This window comes from Psammomys obesus, unplaced genomic scaffold (genome assembly GCF_907164565.1).
Source record: "Psammomys obesus unplaced genomic scaffold, mPsaObe1.curated_primary_1811, whole genome shotgun sequence".
Lineage (NCBI taxonomy): Eukaryota > Metazoa > Chordata > Mammalia > Rodentia > Muridae > Psammomys > Psammomys obesus.
Genome location: NW_026596051.1, coordinates 11,284,607 through 11,310,565, shown reverse-complemented (window position 1 = coordinate 11,310,565; position 25,959 = coordinate 11,284,607). Strand labels below are relative to the sequence as shown.

Genomic DNA, 25,959 nt, shown 5'->3' with positions numbered 1-25,959 from the left:
GGGGGGGGGGGGGGGTAGGGGGATGTTCCATTACAGAGGATGGGTGGCTATTTGTGACACCTACTTATGAGACCAAGCTCAGTTTTTCAGAGTCCTTTCTCAACTACTACCATCTCAAAATTGTGTGTGTGTGTGGGGGGGGGGGGGGGGATAACACCACCCTGCTGGTACTTTTTAAAAGAGGCGTAAGGCTGAGAAAGGAGGCCTTGTTGGGCACATTCCAGCCACTTGTTTGATTTTCTCTGTGATCCTGGTTTCTACAAGCCCAATCAGGTTTCACCTGTGAGGACCGGGAAGGGCTGGGGCCTGCAGTTGTTAATAGCTAATGAGATAATGAGTAATAGGCTTTACCATGGAGTCCAGGTCCAACCCCAGCTATAAGCAGCAGGGCTTCAGCAGCCACACTCTTAAACTCTAAAGCAGTAGTTCTCAACCTTCCTAACCCCACGACCCTCTAATAGCTTGCTTCATGTTGCAGTGAACCCCCAACCATAAATTATTTTGTTTTAGTTCGTAACTGTAATTTTGCTATTGTTTCGAACTGTAGCATAAACATCTGATATACAGGATATCTGCTATGGGACACATGTGAAAAGGGTCACGAGCCTAGGTTGTGAACCACTCTCCAAGGCGGCTAATATTTGCCATTTCCCAGATCCTCCTTTCTAAGCCGGCAACACTGGACAAGAGAAGTGACTAGATTATGAAGAGGCCCTGTTGTAGGAAGCCAGGCTAACCACCAGGGGACAGGACCACCTCACTGACTGCTCAACAACTGGCTGGCTCCCTTCGTGGAGGCTTTGCTTGAATCGTGGCATTAGAATGGAAGGCAGCCTGCCCTTCAGTGGGAGGGGGTGGGGGTGCCCATGAAGACAAGTCAGTGCTGTGGGAAAGACAGGACTGAGATCCTGCAGTGTCCCCTGCTGGCTTGCTGGGTATCCTGAGTAAGGAGGGAAGACAGGGTGTAGGAAGAGCAGTGTAAAGCAACACATTCTTGTCTTTTTCCTTTCCCTGGTGGCCGAGGCCCAACCCTGAGCTTCATGATCTGTGAATAGAGACTGGGCCACTGCCAAGACAGTCGGAGAAGGAAGACACTCCGTGGACATGACCTCCACCGGGAGTCACATCCTAGTAGCCGAGGTCGCTTCCCTGTTCTCAAACTGCTAAACATAGGCAAGGCCACTGCACCTGTGAAAAGTTAATCATAAGCCAGGTTGTACTGCAGGAGGGAAGGGATTTATCAACCCCGAGCACAGAGGTAATTTTTGTTGACTTAGGATTTGAGGTCATATCCTCACCCAGATGGAGGGAAAACACGTGTGTTTGTGCCCAGGCTAGTGATTGCTAGGGTGGCAGCTTGGATACATAAACCAACCCACACCACAGTGCATGCCCTCTGGCACTTAGCCACTGTCTGCTCTATAGACCCTGTAGAGTCATTATAGAGTTTTCCCAGGAGACCTGGCATGGTCCGTGAAACTGTGGAGTTTCTGGCACTGTAGTATCTACCCACCTCAGACACATCCATGTAAGAAGACTCTGGATGATCTTTGCCAAAGTGATGCAGCTTTTAGTGACACTCTCCATACCCGTCTTTGCCCACCATTGTAGGCTGGAAAAGCAGCTCCGTTACACTCCTGAGCTAGTCTCTGAACGAAGAGGGACATGTGCTGACTGTGCAGCATAGCTGACGGATAAAGGACAAATGTCACTTGCCCAAGTACCCCTGGAACATGAGCCTGACCTCCTTGCATGCCAGTCTTGAGGACTTGCCCTGTAAGAAGCGGGCAGCCAAAACCTCCCTTACCTTTAGGGATTTAAAAAGTCGAATTGTAAAAATATAAGCTGGGAATTAGAGAGACTCGGAGAAAAGTACACAAGGGAACAGCTCAGTTAATTGTCTTAGTGAGAACCAATGCACACCACCAACACCCCCCTTCCCTCCGAGTCCTTTTCTGACATGTGCCCTCTTTGCCTCTTTGCCCCTCTGCCCTCTACTTTTATATTTAGATAAATTAAATAACCTAGAGGGAGGCTTTAGCACCTGCCTTCTCTGGCCCAGGCTGCTTAAACTTCATCTCGGTTGTATATGACTTATCCAGTTGCTGGTGGCTTTGTCTCCTAGCCTCAGGAAGCCCCTGTGAAGTGGTGGTGGATGTTTCTAAGCCTCCTTAAATGGCTGTCTGAAGTACTTACAAACAGGTCCATCTCAGGCCCCACACAGCACTGGGGGAGCATAGTGATTCCAGTATCTGGGGTGGGTCATGCATGGACTGGGGTGGTAGGCCTCACTGCTACCCAGCCCAGCCCAGGCCACACCCTGTCATTGCTGTTAAGACTTTTCATTTCTAGCACAAGCATTCAGAATTATAAATTTCAGTCTCATTTCTGCTTCAGCCACCTCCAGTGGGTGCTAGTTTGCTACAGAATTCATTGGTTTCCGTTCTATGTAAAACATCTCCATCTAAGCTTCCTTGGTCCCACCACCACTCTACTTAGAGGAGGGCTCTCTAGCATCTATGTGGTTTGAGGTATCTTATCCCCATGTCACTTCATTGATTTCAAGTATAATTCCTTATGATCCAAGAACAGACGCTGTGATGTTGAATTTTGTCGAATTTTGTCTGTCTGAGAGCATGATCTGCTTTGATGAACATTCCATGAGGATTTGGGAAAGCGCCTGACTTTATTCTTTCTGTGGGATGTTCTGTATGTCAGCTAGAAACTGCTGGGAGCTTCTGCTGTTCAGTTTTTCTACAACCTTTCTGATTGTCACTCCAATTGTTTCTCTCACTGTCCATATTTGGTCCATTCCACACTCCTTTCTGTCTTTACATCTTTTAGAGTCTACAAAGAAATGAAAGTAGGAAATATTACTTTTCATGTCTGGATTATTTCCCTTAGCCTGCAGTGTAGATTTTGGTGGTTATTATTTAGTTGGCTTCTTGTATCTATAAATCTATACTCCCCCTCCTCCAGATTTGCGGAGTGTGGGGCCACTATTTCTTTAAGTGCTGTTTCGTTCTCTGTCTTCCTCCTCTCCTGGTGCTCTAGTGATCTGTAGGTTGGCACTCTTGTTAGTGTCTGCAGGCCTCCAGGCTTGAGGGTTTTTTCTTTTGTTGTGTTAGTCTGCTTGAATTCCACTGGTGTACCAATAAGTTCACCAGTCCTGTCCTCTGTCTCATCCACTTTGCTGTCAGTGTGTGTGTGTGTGTGTGTGTGTGTGTGTGCGTGTGTGTGTTTGTATTTATGTCGGAGAACAACCTCTCATGTTATCCTCAGGACCACCATTCACCTCTCCTGAGACAGGGTCTCTTACTGGCCTGGAGCTCAAGCATCCAGCTAGCGTGTCCCTATCTAGCTCCCTCTCCCATCTCACTGCCCAGTGCTGGCATTACAATTGGGTGTCACCAGACCCACCATCTTTGCATGAATTGTGGAGCTCAAGGATAAGTCCTTGTGCTTGCAGAGGCGTGCTTTCCATTCTGACCATAAGCCCGGGCTCCTAGGAAGGTTTGACTTTAGACTTCTGTATGCATATTTCTAAGTTTGTAGCCTCTGTTTTATCTAGGTGGTTTTTAAAGCTTTTCCGTTGAGAGAATCTGTATTTGTTTGCTGAAGCATTTTTATGAGGGCTACTTTAAAATCTAGCCTCTGGTGCATCTTGATGTTGGCAGAATCTTTCTCAGCCTTGTCAGCATTTCTTGGTATGATAGGTCATTTTCCATTGGCATTTCAGACATTTTGCCTATTAACAACGAGCCTGGCAGCATCTGGGTCTTGGATCTTTGACTTGAGAGGATGGCACCCTCGTTATGCTGAGAGCAGGTGAGGGCCTGCTCTGCGGGCTGTGGTTCCATTCACAGTTCAACCAGCCCAGCTTTCCAGGGCCGATAAACTGCTGTAAATCTGTCGGTAGGAAAGGGGAAGGTCAGGCCCTCTGCAGGGAGAGGCTTTCTCTCCATCCCCCATCCCCAGTTTTTTTTTGTTCTTTACTTAAACTCTCAAAACAATAGCAACTCTATTTTCTTAATCTTACATTTTTAACCAATTAAATCTTTAACAGACATTTTAAATAACTTTTTTTTTATATCTAAGACTCCTAGCTTTACTTTCACTACATACATCTGTGCATCTTATTTTCTTAGTATCTTATTTAGAGTGTTGTCTTATTCTTCTGAGTATAAGTGACTATCTTGAAAGAAGTAATGAAATAAAAGTATGTTGTTAATCTGCATACTGCTTAGGACACTATTTCCATAATCAATGATGGTTTAATAGAGAAATTAAGTCCTATGAACCTGAACTCTGGTATCGCTAATACCATTAAGCAGGAATGTAGTACAGAGTTGGCTACAGTACAGATTTATCCAAATAAACGCAATTCTAAAAAGCTTGAAAGTATGTGTCTTTTTTGGTTAGCACAACCACATTGAAAATAGAAGCGAGTTTTTAATGCCTTTAAGGAAATTAAGTTTTAGCCAACAAAGACTCCCGCTTCGCATGGAGATGATTCTAAGCAGGGAGAGGTTTTCTTTAAGTCCTATTTGCTGTGGTGATTTCTCCACCTGTGGAAGGTGTGCTTCCCTGGTGAGGTTGAGAGCTCTCAGTTTAGGACCCTCAGCATCTCCCAGTCACCTGGGAGTCTCTCTGGAATAGCATCAACATCTTGGTCAATCTGGTGGGTGTCATTTTATTGAGTCCACACCCTGTCTAACTGCCTCTAACCAGGTTTCAGAGTAGTCTGATTTCTGGTAACTTTAGTTGTCATTTGTGGCTTATACATTTTCATTAGCTAACTCAACAAGCATGTTGGCCGATGGGTCCCGATATGGCCAGTTTCTGTGGTATCAAGCATCCTTTCTGCTAATTCCCCAGGTCCCAAGATGAACTCCAGTTCCTCTTCTGGAGGCCTGCCCAAGAAGCCGTCACTCTACCTCAAGAGATTAATCAAGGCGATCAGAATGCTCTTGTGGCACTCAACTCTAGGGAGCCATAGAAGCCATGACTTGTAACCTCAGCACGGGTTTCCTGGGTGTCTACTGCACACCACACTAGATTCAGAGGATAGGTACAGGCATCCGGCCCAATAGGTCATGAGGCGTGACCTGTCTACTGAGACCTCTCCTCTGTCACTTCATCTTCAGTGCCCAGGGATTTAGAAACATGACTATGTTTGTTCTAAAAGCCCCGCCACTGCAATCAACACCAAGGGTGCGTCGCTGTCACATTCAGCAAATGATTTTTACATCTATGCTGGAACCATACACCCTACTGGAACCATAATGACATGTCAGGCAGTAACTGGCTTCCGGGATCCACTGACAGCTCGCCGTTGGGACTGAACGTGCTACTGTCTGCTCTCAATCCTGAACGCCTGCATCATGTCAAGCCCACCTTCCTGCAGAATGCATGTGATGATGGTATAAGATGACTGTCATCGAAACCTCAAAGGCCAACCGCACAAGGAAATGTGGCCCACAGAGCAATCGCTAGTTGTGTTTATTATCTGTCCATAATCACACTGGGCCTGATACAGCCTACCTAGTAGGTTAGCGGATAGACCTTGGTCCTGACCTCTGACTCAAAAGGATGGGGTCAGCTGAAGGGAGCAGAAGCCAGCAGATCCACAGTCCAGGGGAGGTGATGAAGGAAGGCTGAGGGCTATGCAGTGTTGGGTGTCCTGGCTGCTCCATGCTTAGAATGTTCAGAGTGCAGGCAGAAACAGCTAGCAGGAGTCCTTTCCTGGAACCAGCATGGAGCTGGGGTGCAGTGGCAGTGGCAGCAAAACCAGCCCACTGCCGCCATCACCCCTCTACACAGCTATCAATCCATTAAAGATGCTATTTATTATCATACTGTGTGAACATGTGTGCAAGTGTCAGAGGAAAACTTCAGTTGTCTCCCTTTGCACCCCAGAAACCAAACTCAGGCCATGAGGCCTGTGCGGCAAAGGTTTATTTCTAAGTTACCTCCACAGGTCACTGCTATCACTTTTTAAAAAGTATCTGGATTTTGAGAGGGCCCCACTCTGTAGCACAGGCTAGCCTGGAGTCCATTATGCAGCCCACTTCCCTCAAACTCATAGCAAACTTCTGTATTAGCCTCTTGAGTCCTAAGATTACACGGGGGGTCCTCACTTTTTACTGTTTTGTTTTAAACTTTTATTTTGTTTGCATTGGTGTTTTGCCAACATGTATGTCTGCATGAGGGTGTCAGATCCTCTGCAACTGGAGTTACAGAAAACTGTGAGCTGCCACGAGGCCACTGGGAATCAAACCCAGGTCCTCTGGAAGAGCAGCCAGTGCTCTTAACCACTAAGCCATTTCTCCAGTCATACTGTTAGTTCTTGAGGCAATCTTTCTTCCTCTGTTTCCCAAGTGCTGGCATTGCAAGTGTGTGCCACCATACCTGGTCTGGCAATTTAAAGATAATCTGAATACAAGGTTTCCAATGTCTTTGGACAGTCATCCTAAAATATGTTCTCAAAAGCAAAACATGTAAGTAGGTAGTTGAACATAAGATATCAGAAAAGAAAACAACAAAACCCCACACTCAAACGCTGGCACACACACAGACACTGTACTTACAGACTCAACGTAGTTTGGGGCACGCACTGCTTGGAGCAAGGTAGATGTCCCGGCGGGGAAAAGTATTTGTCAGATAAGCATGAGGACTTAACTGCAAGTACCCAGAACCCCATAAAGCTGGTGTAGTAACCTGTGTCCATAGTCCCATCGCTCCCATGGCCAGATGTGAGGTGGAGGGAAGAGAACGCCAGGAAGTCCACGGAAGAACTTCCTGGCATATGTGGCAAACAAGAGGAGGCTGTTTCAAACAAGGTGGGAGTTGAGGAGCAACCACCACGGTGGTCACCTGACCTTTGCACATGGCAGGCACGTGTGCACCCACCCTCACAGACACACGGGGGCAAATGCACAGGTGTACACACACGGACGCACACAGAAGACTTAATAAACAGAACACCCATTTCATTGGACTTACCAAGGTCATAATTTTTATTATACTCTGAATAAGGCTGATATTTAAAGAGCAGAGGAAATGCCTATACAAAAGGTTTATAGAACACTCATTTACATACTGGATATATATTCTTTACAATATAGAATAGTGAAAACTGTGCTAAAAGGTACAGACAGATAAGGCGGCATTACAAAGTCTTTGACACTGAGGGTAAGTGCAGTGGCTTTTAACATGGGGACAGCCCAACACTGGAAACTATAAGACAACCATTAATGAGAAGGTTAATGGGACCCTGGCTATCTACTGCAAGTGGTGGGCATCACTGAATTCACTCCCAGAAGAGTATACCAACTGATGGCCCCGTGGCAAAAGCCTGGGCAATGTCCCTTCCCAGTGCTTTGGAGCACACAGTATAGTCTATGGTGCTCTGTCTCATCTTGTTCTGTTCAATATACACATTACACAGAGACACAACCCAGTCCTACCAGCTCCTAGAAAGTTGGAGAGCTGTCTTCCTGTGGTTCCTCAGAGCAAATCCCTTGATGCCCTTGACCACTTTTACCTTGAGTAAAGATCAGACCTGGTCAGTCAATTTCAAAAGCATACTCATGTGGCTTCCTGGATGTGCCCCATGCCAACCTTTGTGGTGGCATTCAATTCATTGGAAGGCTGTGCTTCAGCTCTGCCCAGTGGATTTCTAATTAGGCCCTCTCCCCCTCCAGCAGAAGGACAAGCAACCTGGCTGGAGGTCTTTGGGCCACATTTGCATATAAACCATAGGATGTGGCACTTCTTGGCCAGAGCACAAACTTCAGTCCCCACCCCTACCCATCTGAATTTTAGCTGCATAGGAATAACTGAAAAAAACACACTAGAAGCCTCTGTGGAAGACATGGGGCCTCTAGAGAACGGTGGCACATTTCCTCTAACAGGCACACCAGAGTGTGTCCACGAAGGAGGTCCTTAAGGACCAAGGCAAACATTTGGCACAGAAATGAGGCACTTGCTTTTGGTGCATCAATAGGAGCTAAAAAGTGGAGTGGTCCACCTGTATACACACACAGACACACACATGAGCTAAAAGTGGAATGGCCCACTGCATACACACAGACACATGAGCTAAGAGTGGAATGGTCCACCTGCATACACGCAGATACACACGAACTAAAAGGGGTATGATCCACCTGTATACACACACACACACACACACACACACACACACACACACACACACACCCCTAGACAGAGTTGATTCCAATTCGACATGAAGTTACATCTCTGCCCCTTTTGAAACAGAGAATCCACCACGAAATCCCCACCTTGACAACTGTAGCCTGTCCCAGCTGTGAGATGTGTAAGCTAGGACGGGATTTTAGAAAGCCGAGAGCGGGGATTTCAGGCTGGGACGGGGATGATCAGAGCCTTCCTGGGGCGTAAGGTTCTGGGAAGGAGACCTTGGCTTTGTCTCCACGTAGCCCTGCTCCACCTCCACTGTGGGAAATGCTGGGCTCACTGGTGTCTTTGACATCTCTGACCACTCAGAGATGCAGGCAGGAACCCTGCATCTGGGCACCTGTCTCAGCATGACCCATCATATCTGACTAGTGGCTAAGGTGACTCAGCAAATCAAACACAGCCTGTGAGAGCCAGAACTCTTGATCTTGCCCTTCATCCCCCTTCCCTCCCTCCTGACGCCCACAGAGGTCCCCATGGAAGCTGCAGGTGCCACAGGACAGTCATGGTAACAGCTTAGAAAGGCCACATGTGCTGTGGATCACAAAGGCCTCTAGATGGCCCAGCTGGCCCTGCAGAAGAGGCTGAGATGGATCCCAGTGTCTTAGTCTCCCCTTTCTCCTGGATATTCTCATCAGGAAAGAAGCCATTCACACCGGGCAAGACACGTCACTGTGCCAAGTAGAGGGCAGGCTGCTTGAGGCAAATCCATTTGGCGGTACTAGAGATGGACTGCGTGACGTCACCCTGAGACCGCTGTCCCTCTTCCCCTTGAGGGGCCCATTGTCTCTGGTGTGTCTACAAGGGAACAAGCCTTTTAGCAATCACAGCTTATTCGGCTGCAGCATTTGACACGAGTACAGGATGGCAATGGCAAGCGGTTATAAATAATTTGGCATAAGTAAAATATATATTATATAAAATGGCATTTTTTTTTTAATTCTGTCCTCTCATTTTCCTCTCGAAGTCCTCTAGGCGCTCCACAGCCCAGCTGGCTACCTGAGAGCAGGATTGTGGATTCCTTTCCACCAGCAGTGAGCTCTCTGAGACTGCGTGTTCCTCCTCCTTGGTATCAGTGGCTTCCTCATTTCACATCCCTTTTGCTGTACCCTAACTTAGATCCCCATGTTCCAACCTGCTCAGACCTTCACTAACCATGCATCCCCTCCTCAGTTTCATCACTGTCCGCTGTAGAAAGACAAGACGAGGGAGTCGCCGGACGGAGCGCTTCTGCTGACAAGTGGAGCGCCATGGTTACTCAGCCCCCGCCAAGCAGGACAGGGGCTCCTCACCCACGCAGATGCTGATGAGCCAGGGACTCAGGGCTGTTTCAGTCTTCTGTGCTCCCTCCTTGTACCGTCCTTGCAGGCGGGACCCTGTGGAGGCATTTCCCGGGCCACTCAAAATGCGTCTTGACTATTCAGGTGTGTCGGATGAGAAGTTACTTTAAGGCCAATCTGGGGTGATGTTTGTTCTTGGTTTAAAGGGTTGCCATATTCTCCCCTCTTGGGTCTGGAATGTGAGGATTGTCAGTCTGGTACCAATCGGGGGGCCCCGCCTTGCCCCGCTGGCTGCCACCTTGAGGGCCCTGTGAGGCATCTGGCGGGTCTGGCTATGAGGGGCTTAGCTCTTCTTAGGGGAGCCGATCATGACCTTTGACACAAAGTTGACAATGGCACTGGCAGGCTGCTCAGGGTCATGCTCTGCAAACAGGTGGCATACATTGTCTGTAGCGCTGCCCTGCTTCCGGGCCACAAACCCAAAGACTCTGCAAGAGACAAGTCTAAGTCAGAGGAGCCCACACAGTGTGCAGGACCAAACACACACGCAGGGCCCTGTCTTTCACTCTGCAGCAACTTGGGAGTGGTATCTACTGCACCTGCAGAAGGCTACAATGTGCCAAGCACTAGCTGGGAGACCTGGCCACCACCCTGGCCACTGGCCCTTGGAAACTACTGCAGGTAGAATGACTACTGAGCTTAGAGGAATGCTTTCCACCTTGAATCATAGCCGAGGCTCTGCTTGGGATCCTCCAGGCACCTTCTGTGGAATTCTGAGCTCTAGCTGGCATGTTATAATCAGGGTCTCCCATGGAACGTCAGGGTCTTAGAGACTCCAGGAAGAGCACGAGGAGTTCCCAGCTCTACCTAAGACTAGACACCCCAACCAAGGCAGCCAATATGCCAAGCACTCCTCTCAGGCCTGTGTGAAGTCATGGCTGTCTGCTATTACTGAGCAGTTCTCCAGAGCAGGAAGAACTCTGACGGGGATGGCGGCACATGACAAACATGAGATCAGCAGTGTAGGCTATGCAAAGGAAGCCAAGCTGGTAACCACGGACATTAGCTTCTGGGGTGGGGAGGGTGAGGATTGGGCTCCCCTGACTGTCTTGATGGAAGTGCTGAGCAGGAAATGAGAAGTCACTGGCCAAAGGTACAAAACTGAGAAACGTTTTGAGACTGGGAATGGTTTCAAATGGGCTTCAGCCCTGCTCACATGCAAAGATCTGACGTCCTCAGCAGTACTGTCACGCTCTTAAATGGACAGGTTAAGAAATCTGTCTCAGTGTGCAGGGAAAAGGACACTACAGATCCAATGGAGACAGTGAGCCTCCAAACCACTGCAGTGGACAGGCCGACACCGTCCACACCCAGGCTCTAAAATAAGAACGCTTATCTCTTATTTTCTACTTCCGGTTTAATGCAAATGAGCCCACAGACAATGACTGTTTTCTTTAGTTTGGTCTCTTAAATATGCTCTTCTTTGCAAATCTAGAACTGAGTTCAGCTGTGCACTGTGATGATCCCCAAACAGAGAAGAAATGCTGGTCACTTACTTAGAGGAAGGGCCGTCTTTGATCCACCTTGAGAATTGAAGAGAAGAACTTACGTTAATATTTTAAAATTAAAGCATAAAAGAAATATACTCTTTAGCTATAAAAATGCAAAATTCTTACTTCCTGTCTTGTGGGTCCAAAGCACAGAAAATCACGCTGTTCACAGGGTAATGCCTCCGGAAGAAGAGCCTGATGGGAAGGTAGAGAGAGAGAGAGGGTAGTTCCTGCCACCAGGGTTTAGGGTTATAGATGATGGGACTGGGTAGGTTCCTCATTTCCCAAGTAGGATGTGTGTGGGATAGAAACTGTCTGATGCCTTTACTTGTTATTTGGAGAGAAGAACAGAGTATGTGTTTGTGAACAATCAACAGCTGGAAACTGGATAGAAGGGTTCTCATAAGTGACCCAAAAAAGCACCATGGAGAGTAAAAATGTGGCCACTGGAATCTAAAAGCTCTGAAGAACTGGAGGGGCAAGTGAGAAGACAGGGGAGGCAGCTCAGGACCACTGAACTTTTTGGTTCTCCCAAGGCTGAGCCCACTGGCGAGTCAATGGTGCCTTGGATGACGTGCCCACTGCACTTTTTATTTGAGTTGCTAACTTCTGAGGGTTAGGTCTAAAAGAAACCAAACATCAGAGAGTTAAGGAGTTTGCTCAGGGTCATCTGCTTCAAGCATGGGGAGAGGCTCTGACCAGCAGAGCCTGTTCTCAGCCCAATTGCTTCATCCTAAAGCAGGGGGTGTGAGAGTCTGTCTTCAACTTAGGAAGATGAAGACAATGTCTCACTTAGAGACGTGGCCCTGGGGAAGGCACTGCAGGGTATGGGGCCCTTCGGGAGGCTCTGGTGCATGGAGGGCTCAGGACTGTCTATGTCCCATGCCCATGCCGCAAGAGCTCCTGGTACCAGACTGTGTTACTTTGACCAACACGGGATGTCCACCAGTCATGAAAGTAATGATACCAAAACAGAGACCAGTAAATTCTGGTCCATCTCAATGGTTCTAAAGTAATGACTTAAAAGATTCTGCATCTTAAAAAAACAAACAAACAAACAAAAAAACTTTAAAGGAAATAGCCTTGCGGCTGAAGAGCAGGCTCATGCTGTCAACACTACCCATGAGGGATGGGGGAGAAGGGCACGCCTACATGGCATGGTACTGGGCATAACCCTGGACCTCACTGACCAGCCACTCTAGCCAAAACACTAAGTTTCAAGTTTACTAAGAGAACTTGTTTCAAAGGACAGAATGGAAAATGACTGAAAAAGACACCCTGTGCTGACATTAGGCCTTCCCACCCCTCCCACCCCACACTTACTTTCTCTGATTGTCAGTCAGGGTGATGCCCTGGGCTGACACCTTGAAGTGTACCACTGTGGACACTGGAGGCGGTTCTTGAACGAGAGTCATGCTCAGGGCCTTCTGCACCGCCTGATGACCAGTGAGGGACTCCATTTCCACGGAATTCAGGTACCAAACGTTGCAGGCTGCAAGACAATATGGAAGGGGTGAGAAGCTCACTGTAGTTAGGGTAGTTGGCGATACACATGCTCTCACACATGGAGAGAGACCAACCAGAAGATGGAGGGATCAGGGACAGTGTGAATGTGTGACCCAGCCCAGAAGCCTTGGTAAGCACAAGCTCCCTGCTCACCAGTATTAACGATAAGCTTGCTCCAGTGCCAAGGAGAGGACATAACAAGCTATTAGGCAGTGGCCGGCTAGTGAGAGACGTGTGCTGTTCTTCCAGGTCCCTTCCTGGCCTCAGCAAGAGTAAAGGCAACCTTAAGGGTGTGCTCTGTGCCCATCTCCTCTGCAGAGGGCATGACTGAGCATAAGCACAGCCCTGAGGACCCCACTGTCCTTTATTACCAGCAGTGCTGAACACAGATTTGAGAGTACAGAAGCTGTTCTGCTAGTGCAGGAGATGCTTTAGGCTCTACACGAGGCTCACTCACCGCAGCAAACCAAGGTCTCCAGTGCAGAGACATGGAGAAGGGTCTTCCCTAGAAATGACCCTGTCTGTCCCCTCTGAGACTCCTGCTGAAACCCGACTGTCACTGTGGAGGCTTTCAGAGGACTTCATGAGGGCTTCATATGGCTTTCACCAGACAAGAGTGGGTGGCTATGAAAATGAGGCGCTCTTTCTCAGCTTGCTTTCTTGATCTCCCTTAACACCACTCTCGCCTGCCTTTCTGTTGTCTGTCCTGAGTGAAGCAGCACACAACCTGGGCCCCCCACAAGCCAAACAGATGATAACACCATGCTTAAACTTCAGAAACGTGAGCCAAGATACAGCTCCCTCCTTTACAAATGATCCCATCCCGATCCCATCCCGTATGGGTATGGCGTTATAACTACAGAACAGACAAACAATAGAACTGCTCTTGCTGGCTTCAGTTTGTAGGCGGGGCTACAGGGATATGCTAATTCTGCTTTAAAGGCCTCTAGAGCACTGGTTCTCAACCTGTGGGTCAAGACCCCATCACAGGAGTCACCATTACAAAGTAGCAATGAATGGATAAAGGGTGGCAGTATCAGGAAGGTTGAGAACCATTCACCTAGAGTTTCACTAAGCAGAAATAATGTAAACTCCCTGGTGCACACCCACACAGAGCCTCAGATGAAGGGTCTCCCTCAGGTGCTGACTGTACTGTGTGCTCTTTGGTGAGGTCCCTGAAGTGACTCTGCCCTTCTGCTTAGAAGTAGCAGGTACCACAGCTTTTGAAAGATGTACTGACACATGAGTCCAGCCAAGGGACCAGGGAGGACTGCAACAGGAAGATGCTCCAAAGAGATCCAGCATAGGGCCTGCAGGAGCTGCAGTGTTGGTCCTCTCTCTACAGTGTAGGCTGGAAGTCAACACCCCGCGAGGGTCTGGAATCCTGAACTCCCATCATCTGACACACAAGGCAGCCATGATAAAGAAAGATGGAAGATGGGGTGCATGCCTGCAATCCCAGCACTCAGGGAGGCAGAAGCAGGTGGATCTCTGTGAGTTCAAGGCCAGCCTGGTCTACAAAGGGAGTCAGGAAAGCCAAGGCTGCAGAGAGAAACCCTGTCTCAAAAAAAAAAAAAAAAAAAAGGAAGGAGAGGAGGAAAGCAGGGATGGGGTGTTACACTGACAAATTAATAATAATAATAATAATAAAAGAAAAGCCCCTCCCTCATCCAGAAGTTAGAAGCTAGTCAGGACTGAAGCCTTACTAGCCCCAGAAGAGAAAGGCAGGGGGAGAGGGAGGTCTGTCCTCTCCTGAAAATGGAGCAGATACTGGGAGAAACAACCAATCTCAAAGACTTGAGACAAGTCACCCTCACTGCTTTTAGCCAAAATTAGGGCTATCAGCTCAGCTCCATGGTTGAATACTTGCCCAGCCCCATCACTGCAAACCAACCCAACACAGAACTAAACTCTAAACTCACATAAACTCACAGCGGTTTTATCTAAGATACTTCTGTTTTCCAAAGTCTATTTACATGGAGCACGGCCATCCCAGTACCTAAATGCCATTGTTCCTGAAACAAAAACTGAATAAATATTTCTCATCCCAATACAATTTTTTTCACTACTTTGAGCTTAGCTTAGTACTTCTTATTAATAAGAGTCTCAAAGAGCCCCAAGGAACAGTCTATTATCATCCCCCAGTCTGCAGATGGGGAGATCAGGCTCAGAGATGGTAAGGAATGTTGGTAATCACCTATCCGCCAGAGTTCAGGTCAATGTGACTTTGCTAAAACAAACTTCACAGACTTCAGCCCCAGCGTTGAGAACTGCGTTACGCTCCCGGGTGAGACCACTGTAAGGCTTGGTGGTTTACCTGCATGTCAACTCCCAGATCAACTAGGGGTTTTCCAGTGTTCTCTTGGGAAAGAGAGCAAGGCATCAACAGTTCTTAACATTAAAATTGCCCAAGGCTTAAAGCCCCTAAAGCTCTGATGAAATGAGTACCTAGTATGCAGGGTGACCTGAGCCCATTCTGGACAGCTAAGCCACATTTTAGCAGAAGGATCTGAAAAGTCCAGAAACAACTCCCAGGTCCCAGTTCTTCCAAGATTCAAAAGGAAAATCTGCCATAAGTATATGATACAGCTAATGGAAAGAATGCCCTTATGCATTACAGCAGTTAAAAAATGAAAATGGATTATGTCCAAGAATAAAGAGAGGGTTAAATTCATCCCCTCGATGAAATACGTAGCAACCAGCAAATGGTAATCATGAAAATTATATAGCAACATGGAAAAATGGTTAGCAGGTAATTGGAAAAGCAGAAAAAAAAACCCGTCTCTGCTATCATTAGAACTATAAAATCAAAAGCATGTGTGCTATGAACAGATGCTGGAAAGAAGCCTGGAAAATGGAAAACTGGACAGTGAATACTGTATGGCTCTGATCCTGTCATGTTGCTCATCAAAAGGCACCGTGTACGCCTGTGTGCCTGAGCATGTGTTTATGTATCTGTGTGCCTGTGCATGTGTGTGTGTGTGTGACTGTGTATTTTGACTTAACTACTATGAAAATCCCACAGACTTGGCACACCTAGATGTGGTTCACAGGAAACCACAGACTAGACTGCTGTCTTGGAGACACCGCAGAGAGCTTCCTGATAAGAATGGGTCCAACTGTGGTGCCAGGCAGGAGCCTCGTGTTGGGAGATGCTGGGAGAAATATCAGCTCTGGGGGCAGTTCTCTTATGACAATGGGCCAGCACCAACTCACACAAAAGTCAGGCTCTCTCCAACAGAGATGTGGCCTGCGGGGCCAACTGCTCCTGGAGGGGAAGGCTTGGAGCTGTGGTGCTCCATGAGACATTAAATAGGACAGCATGCTTCACACCCATGGCAAGGAGCTCTCTGAGCATGGGGGAGAGCTCCTGTGCTGAGAAAACGTTACTCTAAAACCAGCCTCAGGTCTATGTGTTTTCTGGGAGTTTAGTTTAAGGCAATTAGAATATAGGAAAAAAAGCAAGTAGAAAGATGCTCCTTTAAGCATGGATTGTAGCACTGAAAAACTTAAGAGGCAGGCACACTGGATGACTGTGAAGAGCTGAATTACACAATGGATCGCTACATAACCACAAAGCACAGAGACCTGCATTGTATTTGTAAAAACCATGAGCAAACTCATTATACAAACTGCAAGGAGGAATGTAAAAGAACTCCATGAAGGACAATCCCAGGAGAGGGGAGATGGAAGAAACAGTCCTGGCTGATAATCTGAGTGGTCTCTGCTTTAGAGGACTTCCAGCCCACATCCTGGTTTTCCCAGTGTGACGTGGCAGCACAAGTGACAGGTTCAGGCTCATTTATCCCCCTCCTCTCTTCAGCATTGCTGTGCTTTTTATTAAAAAAAAAACTTAAAAGAACACATGACCTTTATTAAATTATACTCACAGAACACTAAGCTAAACAGCCACATTATCTACAGACCTATGGGAAGTCTGGTGAAAGAGTCTCTTTTGTAGGGATTAGCTCACACTTCTCCTCAGTTTCAAAAAGAAACAATTAAGAATTGAGGCTTAAAATACAGGAACAAATTGTTTCAGCTATTGGAACAAACTCATAACGGCATTAGGATCAAATTTCCCATCTTGAGATGACTGCAGTGTTCCTGGGTTTAGGCTTCTACTGTGAAGATATGGGACATTTCCAAGGACCTTAGCAGGAGTCCTAGGATCAAGATAACAAATAGAATTCAGATGTGGAACGTGTGTGTGTGTGTGTGTGTGTGTGTGTGTGTGTGCGCGCGCGCGCGCATGCATGTATGTGCGTGACCAGTGGTCAGAGATCAGCATCGTGTCACCTTTTTAATACAATGCCTGTGTTACAGCTATTCTAAATAACCATAGCTAGTCCCCAGGCGAGGATGGTGGGAGCCCTGTCCCCAGATCTGCTGAGCCGAATCCTTGCCTTTGTAGTGTGCAGCGGAATGGAAATCCACACTCCTGATGTGTTACAGACTAAAGAAAAGAATCTCAAGGCAGCTTTAACTGAAGCCTAGTCCCTTAATACCTAAGGCAGATAATTAAACAGGCTACCCAGTTTGACATGAAGTCTTATCACTAGAAAAACCCATACACTCAAAAAAAAAATCATAATGTTATTTTACAAGATGGGACAATGTATTTTAAAATAGTGGTCTGTAGCCATCAACGGGACATCTGTAACACACCCACCCATACAAGACTCAGGGATCATCATGGAAGAGGGGCTGGACAGATTATAAGAGCCTGTAAGGGGTCATGGCAGACTGGGGCAGAACAATGTCTGCTGGACACAGCCACGACTACTACATTTGTGAACTCAGAACAGCACAAGATTAAGCCATTCAACACTGCAACACAGCTGGAAGAGACACATAAGCCCCAAGCCCCAATCCTGAGCCTAGCTGAGGAGCTAGCGACAGCTGATGTCTGGTAAAGGAGGTGAGAGCCAGTTTTCTTTAAGGGATGTGGTTCCTGATAGGTTGGACATGCTTCCCATACCCATGAGTACACAGGCAGAAATAACTGGACTCAGAAAGTTATTAAATAAAAAAAGAGAACATGAGGTTTGGATGGGGAACATATGGAAGTAGGATATGATAAAGATACATTATATGAAATTCTCAAAGAAGCAATAAAATTTCTTAAAACAAGGGCAATAGTGGCCATTAACATGACTAAGTGCAACAATGACTGGATGAGTGCTAGTTAAAGAGCTTACAATGAGGTAGTAAACTAAGGAGGCGACTGCAGAGACACATTCATCATGGCACTAAGCATGCAGGGCTGAGAACCAGAGCTCTATTGCTAACACAAATGCAGATGATGGTATAGGCCAGATGCCCATTGGCTCTGACCATGGAGTGGGATGAGACCATGCCACCCACCCAGCCCCATGAGGAGAGTCCTCCCAGAGAGGCATGTCACCATGATCCTATTTCTTCAGGGTATTTGTTTTTTAAATAGTGTTGATACATAATCGTGGTGTTAAAAAACAAACAAACAAAAAATTACAGGTTTTTTGTTTGTTTGTTTGTTTGTTTGTTTAATTTTCAAGTATATTTTTAAGAGGTAGAATCAAATAACCAAATCATTTAGAGGCCATACTAATGTCCTAACAGGATCGGTCAACCTAGCATGGCTTCTGGGAGCACCCAAAACATCTCTTGTGTGTCGCCCGTAGCAACCATGGTTTGTGACCCAGGGCCAGTTGGCTCAGGCTTGAAAGGCACCAGAAGAGAAGAGGAAAAGAGAGGCTGGCTACCCAGGGAAAGGCTCTTCTCTCAGGTCAGGAAAACAATCCCAACACCTTTCTCAGTGTGTACTCTTGCTCTTCTGGATAGGGACATTCAACCTCATAAACCTGAAGCCTACACAGCTGTACACATGTCAGATGTCAAGCCTCTGAGTGGCAGTCAGGCTGAAACCCCAGAATATCACAGAGGCACACTTACAGGCTGGGGCAAGTCCCTGTCACCTTTGCTATGTCTATAGCAAACTCATCTTTTTGGAAATCTAACATATTTCATGCTAAAAATGGGAACATCTTCACTGGCTGTATAGCGGTCACAGTGATGTGTTTTACTTTACAGGGCAGACCTACATTAGAAGAGTGCATTTTAGATGTCGCTAGGGAGATGGCAAAACAATGAGCTACCACTATCCACCTGCTCGAATGAGCACATCCTTCAGAGTGACATCACCTGTAGTTGACAATGAAGAACAAAGTGATGCTTCTACGTTGCCGGTGGAAATACGAAATGGTAGAGCCACTTTGTAAGAAAAACATTTCAAAAAAGTTCTATGGTCTCTTGCAAAGCTAACTATACTCTTGCCACATGACTTAGCAATCAGGCTCCTTCATATTTAATCAAAGGAGTTGGAGACATGCATTCACCAAAAACTTGCATTTGGGTGTTTTTAGAAGCCTTATTCATACTTGCCAAAACTTACAAGCAACCCAGATATTCTTCAGTCGCTGTGTGTTTAAATAATGATGGTACACCAAGGGCTAGGGAGATATTTTAGTTGGTAAAATGCTTGCAGTGAAAGCTGCAAACTTGAGGGTTTGAGTTCAGGTCCCCAGCAAGCACACAAAGGCAGTGTACAGTTAGATATGTACTACTGTCATCTTAGCACTGGGGAGACAGAAACAGGTGGATCCTTGGAACTTGCTGGCCAGCTAGCCACATCAGTGAGCTACAGGTGCAGAGGGACACTCTTGTTGCAAATGATCATAAAGTGCAGAATAACTGAAGAGGGTACACAGCATGGACCTCTGCTGTGTATATGTATGCAAATCAGTACGAACACATACATGATCTCCTGCACTATACACAGAGAAAGAAGCCACCATAAAAGGCTATGAAAAGCCATGGAGGACACTTAGAGCAAAAGAAACCAATCTGAAAATGCTACACAGTTTGTGTTTACAGCATAAGGCATTCTAGAAAGGCCAAAACTTGAAGACCATAAAAAGATGAGTGGCAAATGAGGGCCTTGGCCAAGTGGAAGAAATGAGTAGAGAAATTAGAGGAAAATTTTAGGGCAAAGAAAACACTTTGTGTGACAAGATAGTGATGAATGAATATTAAGCCCATTAACACCAAGAGTGAACTCTACAGCTCTGGGTGGAGCCTTGTGAAATTTAGAGCTTACAGGCAATCAATCAATGGCTGCTGACATGGAGAATCACTTTTCTTCATGGGTGAAAGCCCTGATGAGTTATTAAATCCTACACGATCAGCCCTAAACACATGTACATATGAGCAACACTAAACAGACTCAGTAGACTCTGAGTGTGTGTGTGTGTGTGTGTGTGTGTGTGTGTGTGTGTGTGTGTGTGTAACAATAATAACTAAAGGAGAAGAAGTCATGAATATGGCAAGGAGTAGGAGGCATAGAAGAAATAGTAGGGGAAATAAAGAAGGAAAATGATATAATTTTTCAAGAAATTAAAAATTTTAAGTAAAAAGACTGAGCCCTAAGAAAACTATAAAGTTTACTTAATGCAAGCACACTAGCCCATCAGCTTTAACACTATGGTGTGGGATGCTGTGAATGGAGAGCCGACCTTTACATGTGATCTCTATACCTTCTATACCTTCCAAAATGGATCTTGGAAGCAAAGTCTACTAATAAAGGTCTCATCAAAGTGGTCTGGTCTCCAGAGACGTGGCTCTGGGTGGTGTGCCTCACCACACAGATGGCAGAGTGGGGCCAGCAGTTGACTCATGTTGCCTTACTGTTGAGTCAAAGCTCTAGAACATTTCTGCATTTTCAGCTGGCAAGGCAGGTCACCCACATCCTGCCTTACTGCACCCCCACCCCCCACACTAAATACAGGACTTGACATTTATTCCACTGAATTTGGTCTTGTTCAAGTCAGACCAATAGTTCCAGCCTCTTATGCCCTGGCTAGGTCACCTCACAGCTGTGCCCCACCCAGCTGTGCCAAGCATCTATAAAAGGAAACGTCCTTCACAGTATACAGAAAAGCAGGAAATGACTGTCTAAAGGGAAGTTCTATCATGGAGTTCGGTTCTGCCCAATGACTCGGAGATGCAGAGATACAGAAAGCAAGGCCACTGACCTGCCCCCTGCTTCAGCAGCTCGGCTGCCGAGTTGGCTGCTGTCTGGGGAGAGGTTTCTGCTATTTCCTCCAGTGGATCTGCAGAAGAGGGGCAAGAGGAGAAATGAGTGCTTTTGACACAGAAGTTCACACGGTAAGGATAATTTGATGACAGAATTCCCAGACAGTGACAGCGAGTTAACTTTCTCTTGAGAGACAGTAATCCAGCCCACAGAAATTGCAATCCCATTCTGAACACAGATGGGGTTGGCATGGTCCCTAAAACAGTTTCCTGGTCTCTGAATTCATTTACATAAATGATCAGATTTTAAAAGACAAACTCCATTTATCTACAAGAAAGCTGGAACACATAATCAAGGCCCCATATCCTCTGGATATTAATTTTTAAAAATTATTATGGTTATTTTCTAACAAATACAAAAGTAATTTGTCCATGACCTAAATTTAACTATCTTTTCCAATTTTTACAACTGTAAATCTATAATCAAGTGAACTTGAAAATCAGTCTGAGAATGTGTTTGTGTATTAACTACTTATTTACATATACACATTTTACATACATGTCTATGGACCTGTGACTGCCTGTGCTCAAGGAGGCCAGATCACCTAGGACTGGACTTACAGATGGTTGGAAGCCACCTGATATAAGTGCTGGGAATGAACCTGGGTCCTCTGGAAGAGCAGCCTTGACCACTGAACTATCTCTCCAGTCCCCAAGTGTTTTCCATCTTTAAGTTGAAAAGTCTGTTTTTCTGGAAACCTGTCATACAGGCCACAATGTGCACTGTCTGCAGCACGGCCCTCTCCTTTCTCAATTCAGGTGGCCACCAGCTTTCTTTGGGGTTTGCGAAGATCACATGCCATAAAGAAGTATCTTTGATTATTTTTGAAAGGATCTCTGTGGGTCCTGGGAGCAGCACGCTATGAGCAGTGCAGAAGATCCTACACACAGCCAGTCTACCATGGAAGCCTCCATCCATACCTCTCTCAGGAATGAGGAGCTTGCAGGGCAAAGCCAGGGGCGTAATGGAATGCTGGCACACCAAAGCTGTCAGGCTCCCTGCAAAGTGGATAAGAATAAATGAGCATCACCAACTTCTTCACCTGCTGTGTGTTTTAGTCAAAGAATCAGTTGAGTCCAAAATTCCAAAAGCCACGCGTTTTTACCACTGTGGAATGCGTATAACCCAAAGCTCTAAGAAATGACAAGGTCGAAAGACAATGAAGAGGTCCACCAAGGGACTTGCGGTCTATTCCAAGCATATCGCTTTTGTAAGTACGAAGTGCCAGGTGCTTCTTACTGAATAGGAAACAAGGCTGACCCGATGTATCCAGACTGTGAAAGGCTCTCAATTTACAAAGAAGTGGGAAGGCTCTGGTAGCAGCTCTGTGCTCCTCCTACTTGTGCCTGAGAGATAGAGTCACACTGGGCTCCAGTCCTGCTGGGACCCATCTGATGACCTTCACCTTGACTTAGTCTAGCTCTGGGAGGATCCTTTCCGATTATTTGGTTTTGACAAAACTTCTGAAGAACAACTGCACATTTAGTCTATCTTAAGCACCCCAATGGCAGCCTAAGACCTCGAGGCTGGAATGAGAGCAACCCACCGTGGCACAGAGGCCCTGGAGTCTCAAGCCACTGGAAAGAGGGAATTCCTACCCCATTAAGTATCAAAACTGCTTCTCAAGTAACTCACCAAAATATGGTTCATTTGAGCACCCTTTCAATCGCACCCCCTTTGGGGTGCACTCAATCAAGAAATGCCGGACAAGTTCGTTGGACAAATCTCCAGCTGTAGAAAGAATAAAAAAAAAAAATAAATTAAATTTAGGGCATAGGAGAATCAGAGTAGGGGGAAGAGAAAGGAGACACAGAAATAAATAGATCATGGATTTATAGATAGACAGAGGGGTAGGCAGGCAGAGACTTAAAAATAAAATAGATGCCTTCTGCAGATATAAAAGCTAAGAGCTACACCTAAGAATTCTCTTAACAGGATTAAAGCACTGCACTATAGGGCTACCTAGAACTACCTTTGGGATGGTTGGGTGGGCTGGGCCATAAGCCAAGTGGATGGTAAAACTTGTTGGAGTGAAAATGTGGAGACTACGAGAGTCCCTGAGAGACACTGTCTGACACTACCAAAACTCCCAGAGAAGAGATGAACTGGCAGCTCAGAAGGACCCTGGCCTTGGAGCACTGGCTGCATTCCTCCAAGCGAGGAAAGGCCACTAAGGCTCCGGCAGAAAAGACTTCAGTAGAGAGCTGGAAAGATGCCAACCCTCCGGGTGAGGCGGAGCTGCCAGCTGGGTACAGAAACGCCTTCGGCAACAAGCATTCTGCTATGTAGGAGCAGCATTCTACCAAACTGCTAGAAAACAGGACATTTGTGTTCAAGCCAGCTGCTGAACCCAAAGAGAAGAGGCACGAGGAGAAGCCACTGAATGGAAAAGTACAGACTGAACCAGGAGAAAACAGCAGTCACTGCCCCAAGCTGCTAAAGTCAGTAGCTACCCTGTATGCTGTGTCTCTCTCCTCAGCACCCTACGTAAGAGCTGGTCTCTCAGTACTGCTGATAGTGGAAGTTCCTGGTAGCCAGACCTGCTGGATTTGTGCTTGGAGGGGTTGCCAGACTCTATAGAGCCTGTGTAGGCTGAATATTCCTAATCCCCAAATCCAAAATCTGGCAAATTTTGAGTACCAGTATGAGACTATAAACGGAAGGTTGCACAATCATGAAACTTTGTTTCATGTGGAGAATAGGGAAAATACTACATAACATTACCTTTGGTATGTATGCAATGTGTATGAATTCTACACAAAATCTGAAGGAATTTAATGTTAAAGACTTGAGCCTCATTCCCAAGCTATCTCTGAAATGTGAAAATTATCAGAAACCTTGGCTATATCTGTTTTGGGCCATTTCTGATAAGGGATACTAAGCTGGAACTAGGCTCCAAATGACATTTATAAGCAATAACACACATTGGTAGCAGTGTGTGTCAGCACTTTTACGGGTTGTCTAGCTTGCAGAGAAGGGATGACATGATTCCATGAAAGTCTGTGTCAAATAAAACAGAGGGAATGAGCACATGACGCCTCCTCTGTGGGAGAAAGATGCAGGGCTTGAAGTCGAAGGAGAAACCCCACAGAAGGTCTGGATTCTGCTTGTGGGAAATGGCCCCATGAGGATCCTGCTGCCAAGCGCTCTGTGGAATGCAGAGTCTAGAATGGCCACAGGAAGACTGGAGGTGGCACAGTGACTCACTGGCTCTTCACTCATTTGGCAAACTCTTCTCTCAAATCTACTGTTGGACTGTGAAGCACAAATGTCAAATCCAGGCCTGATGGACACAGGCAAGACGATTTTCAGCCAGTGAAGACCACCCTGTTCGCTTTCCTGACATCTGCTAGTCACACAGCCTCTATTTTGTTCCCTCCTCCGCAGACTCACTAGGAAGTCTGCCCAAGGCAGGAAATGTTCCCAGACATTTTAAGCCTTTTCCTCACCTGCCACTAACCAGTGCTTCCAAGTAAGGCCTGTCCGTCCTCACCAGCCAGGTCTGAATGAGCACGCAGTGGTAAAGGCCATATTTCCCCAGCAGTAGTGTTCTGTTGAGCTTCTTACACTGAAGTCCTAGATGTTCTACAAGGCCACATCTGTGAGATGTCACTTTCCTCCTCACCACAAGCCTCCTGTTCCCTTACCAGAAGCCCTGTCAGTCAGCACCCGCAGGCTTGCGGGCTGCGCTCTCTGACTGAATCCCAGGCATTTCCCAACCTCACTCCCAGCCTTGCAAGACAAGTACATTCCTAGAAACAGGGCCGCCACCTGGGCCTAAGGCTGGTCCGTCTGCAACCACATTTTATCTTCTCGGGGCAGCTCGGAACTGTTGGCTCCGAGAAGCTTTCAGCACAGATCTCATGTAAGAGTGTGGACAGATTTTCTCAGATCCAGGCACGGATGGGACAGACAGGTGACACATCTGTGCTTACTCTGATTCCTCTGCTCTGTTGCACAGTCACACTATTACAATGATTCACCACAGGCCAAGTGCCAGAGCCAACCAAATGAGCAGAACCTTCTAAAACCGGGAGCCATCGTGAGCCTTATCATGAGTGATAGGAGAATTAAGCTGGACATGCAGTCACTCAGTGACAACGGCACACACCTCAAGACCTGGGGGGGTATTCTTTTCCACAGTCCAAACTGATTACTTTGGCAGTAAAAAGAAGCAAAGGAAACTTTTCCTTGCTGGAGTTGATACGATGGTAAAGACGCTTAAATGTAGGGGCAGAGAGGCGGATGAGTGAAAACATGAAAAAGTCCAGCAATAATGATAAAAAAAAAAGACAACATATTTGTTAAACAAAACAGAGAGTTATGAAAGAAAGTAAGGGCTCAAAATTTTAGAATTTTGATGAATCACAGAATTCTGACCCAAAACAAGACATGTAAGAATATGAACTACGTTAGTTTGTTTTCTCATTGCCAGTTAAAAGTAGACAAAATGATTAGTGTTTGGCTGCTGGTGACAAATCATGCAGCGATGTCTTACATGTGGCCACCCAAGGGAGGAAGGGCAGACACAGACACAGGGTAGTTACTGGGGTTTTGGCTCTACTACAGTGGTTCTCAACCTGTGGGTGGCAAACAACCTCTTCACGGGGGTTGCCTAAGACCACTGGAAAACACAAAGATCTGCATTACAATTCGTAACTAGCAAACTTACAGTTATGAAGCAGCAATGAAAATAATTTTATGGTTGGGGTCACCACGACACAAGGAACTGTATTAAAGGGTCTCAGCATTAGAAAAATTGAGAACCACTGGTCTTCTGTATTACGGAAAACATTAATTGCTTAAAACAAAGGAAGATAAACGTATACATGATGCATGTTCTCAAATAACTACTAAAAGAAGTAATCTTATAAATCAAATACTAAACAGAGCAGTGAGAGCAGCTGCCATCCATCTGACATTGTTAAACCATGAGCATTGCCCCCCCCCCCCGCCCCCGCCAATTCCATGGGACCTTACCTTTCTTGTTCAGGTGCAAGACAGAAGGAGGAGGTGTAGCCACCTTCATGGCCAGGCCATAGGCCCCTCGGAAGGAGTGACTGTCCCTCACGATGAATGACCCAGGAGCTTTGTCCTTCAACATGGCAATGGCTAGGAGAGAGAAGGGTATGGGTGACTGTGCGGGGTGACCGTCACTGCCCCCCAGACGATGAGATGGCTCTGGCTATGCTTTCAGTGTGGCTCCGCCTCTGAAAATCACTGTAGTCCAAGTTCTGATGCTCAGCAGTGGAAGAATACTGTTCTCCTGGGA

The 25,959-nt window shown here is 46.5% G+C and overlaps 1 protein-coding gene across 5 annotated transcripts in view; it reads right to left on the bottom strand.

The window, feature by feature from the left end:
* Positions 1–6,996: 6,996 nt before the first annotated feature.
* Positions 6,997–25,959, bottom strand: part of Tns3 (tensin 3) — a 227,164-nt gene continuing 208,201 nt past the window's right edge. For all 5 annotated transcript variants that reach the window (XM_055623850.1, XM_055623849.1, XM_055623846.1 and 2 more), the window contains 8 exons: positions 25,668–25,799; positions 22,323–22,418; positions 21,608–21,685; positions 20,626–20,703; positions 12,371–12,539; positions 11,174–11,242; positions 11,054–11,080; positions 6,997–9,985 (listed from right to left, as the gene is read on the bottom strand). In XM_055623850.1, coding sequence (XP_055479825.1) covers positions 9,841–9,985; positions 11,054–11,080; positions 11,174–11,242; positions 12,371–12,539; positions 20,626–20,703; positions 21,608–21,685; positions 22,323–22,418; positions 25,668–25,799 — 794 coding nt within the window. In that variant the 3' untranslated portion in view covers positions 6,997–9,840. The remainder of the gene's footprint in view (positions 9,986–11,053; positions 11,081–11,173; positions 11,243–12,370; positions 12,540–20,625; positions 20,704–21,607; positions 21,686–22,322; positions 22,419–25,667; positions 25,800–25,959) is intronic.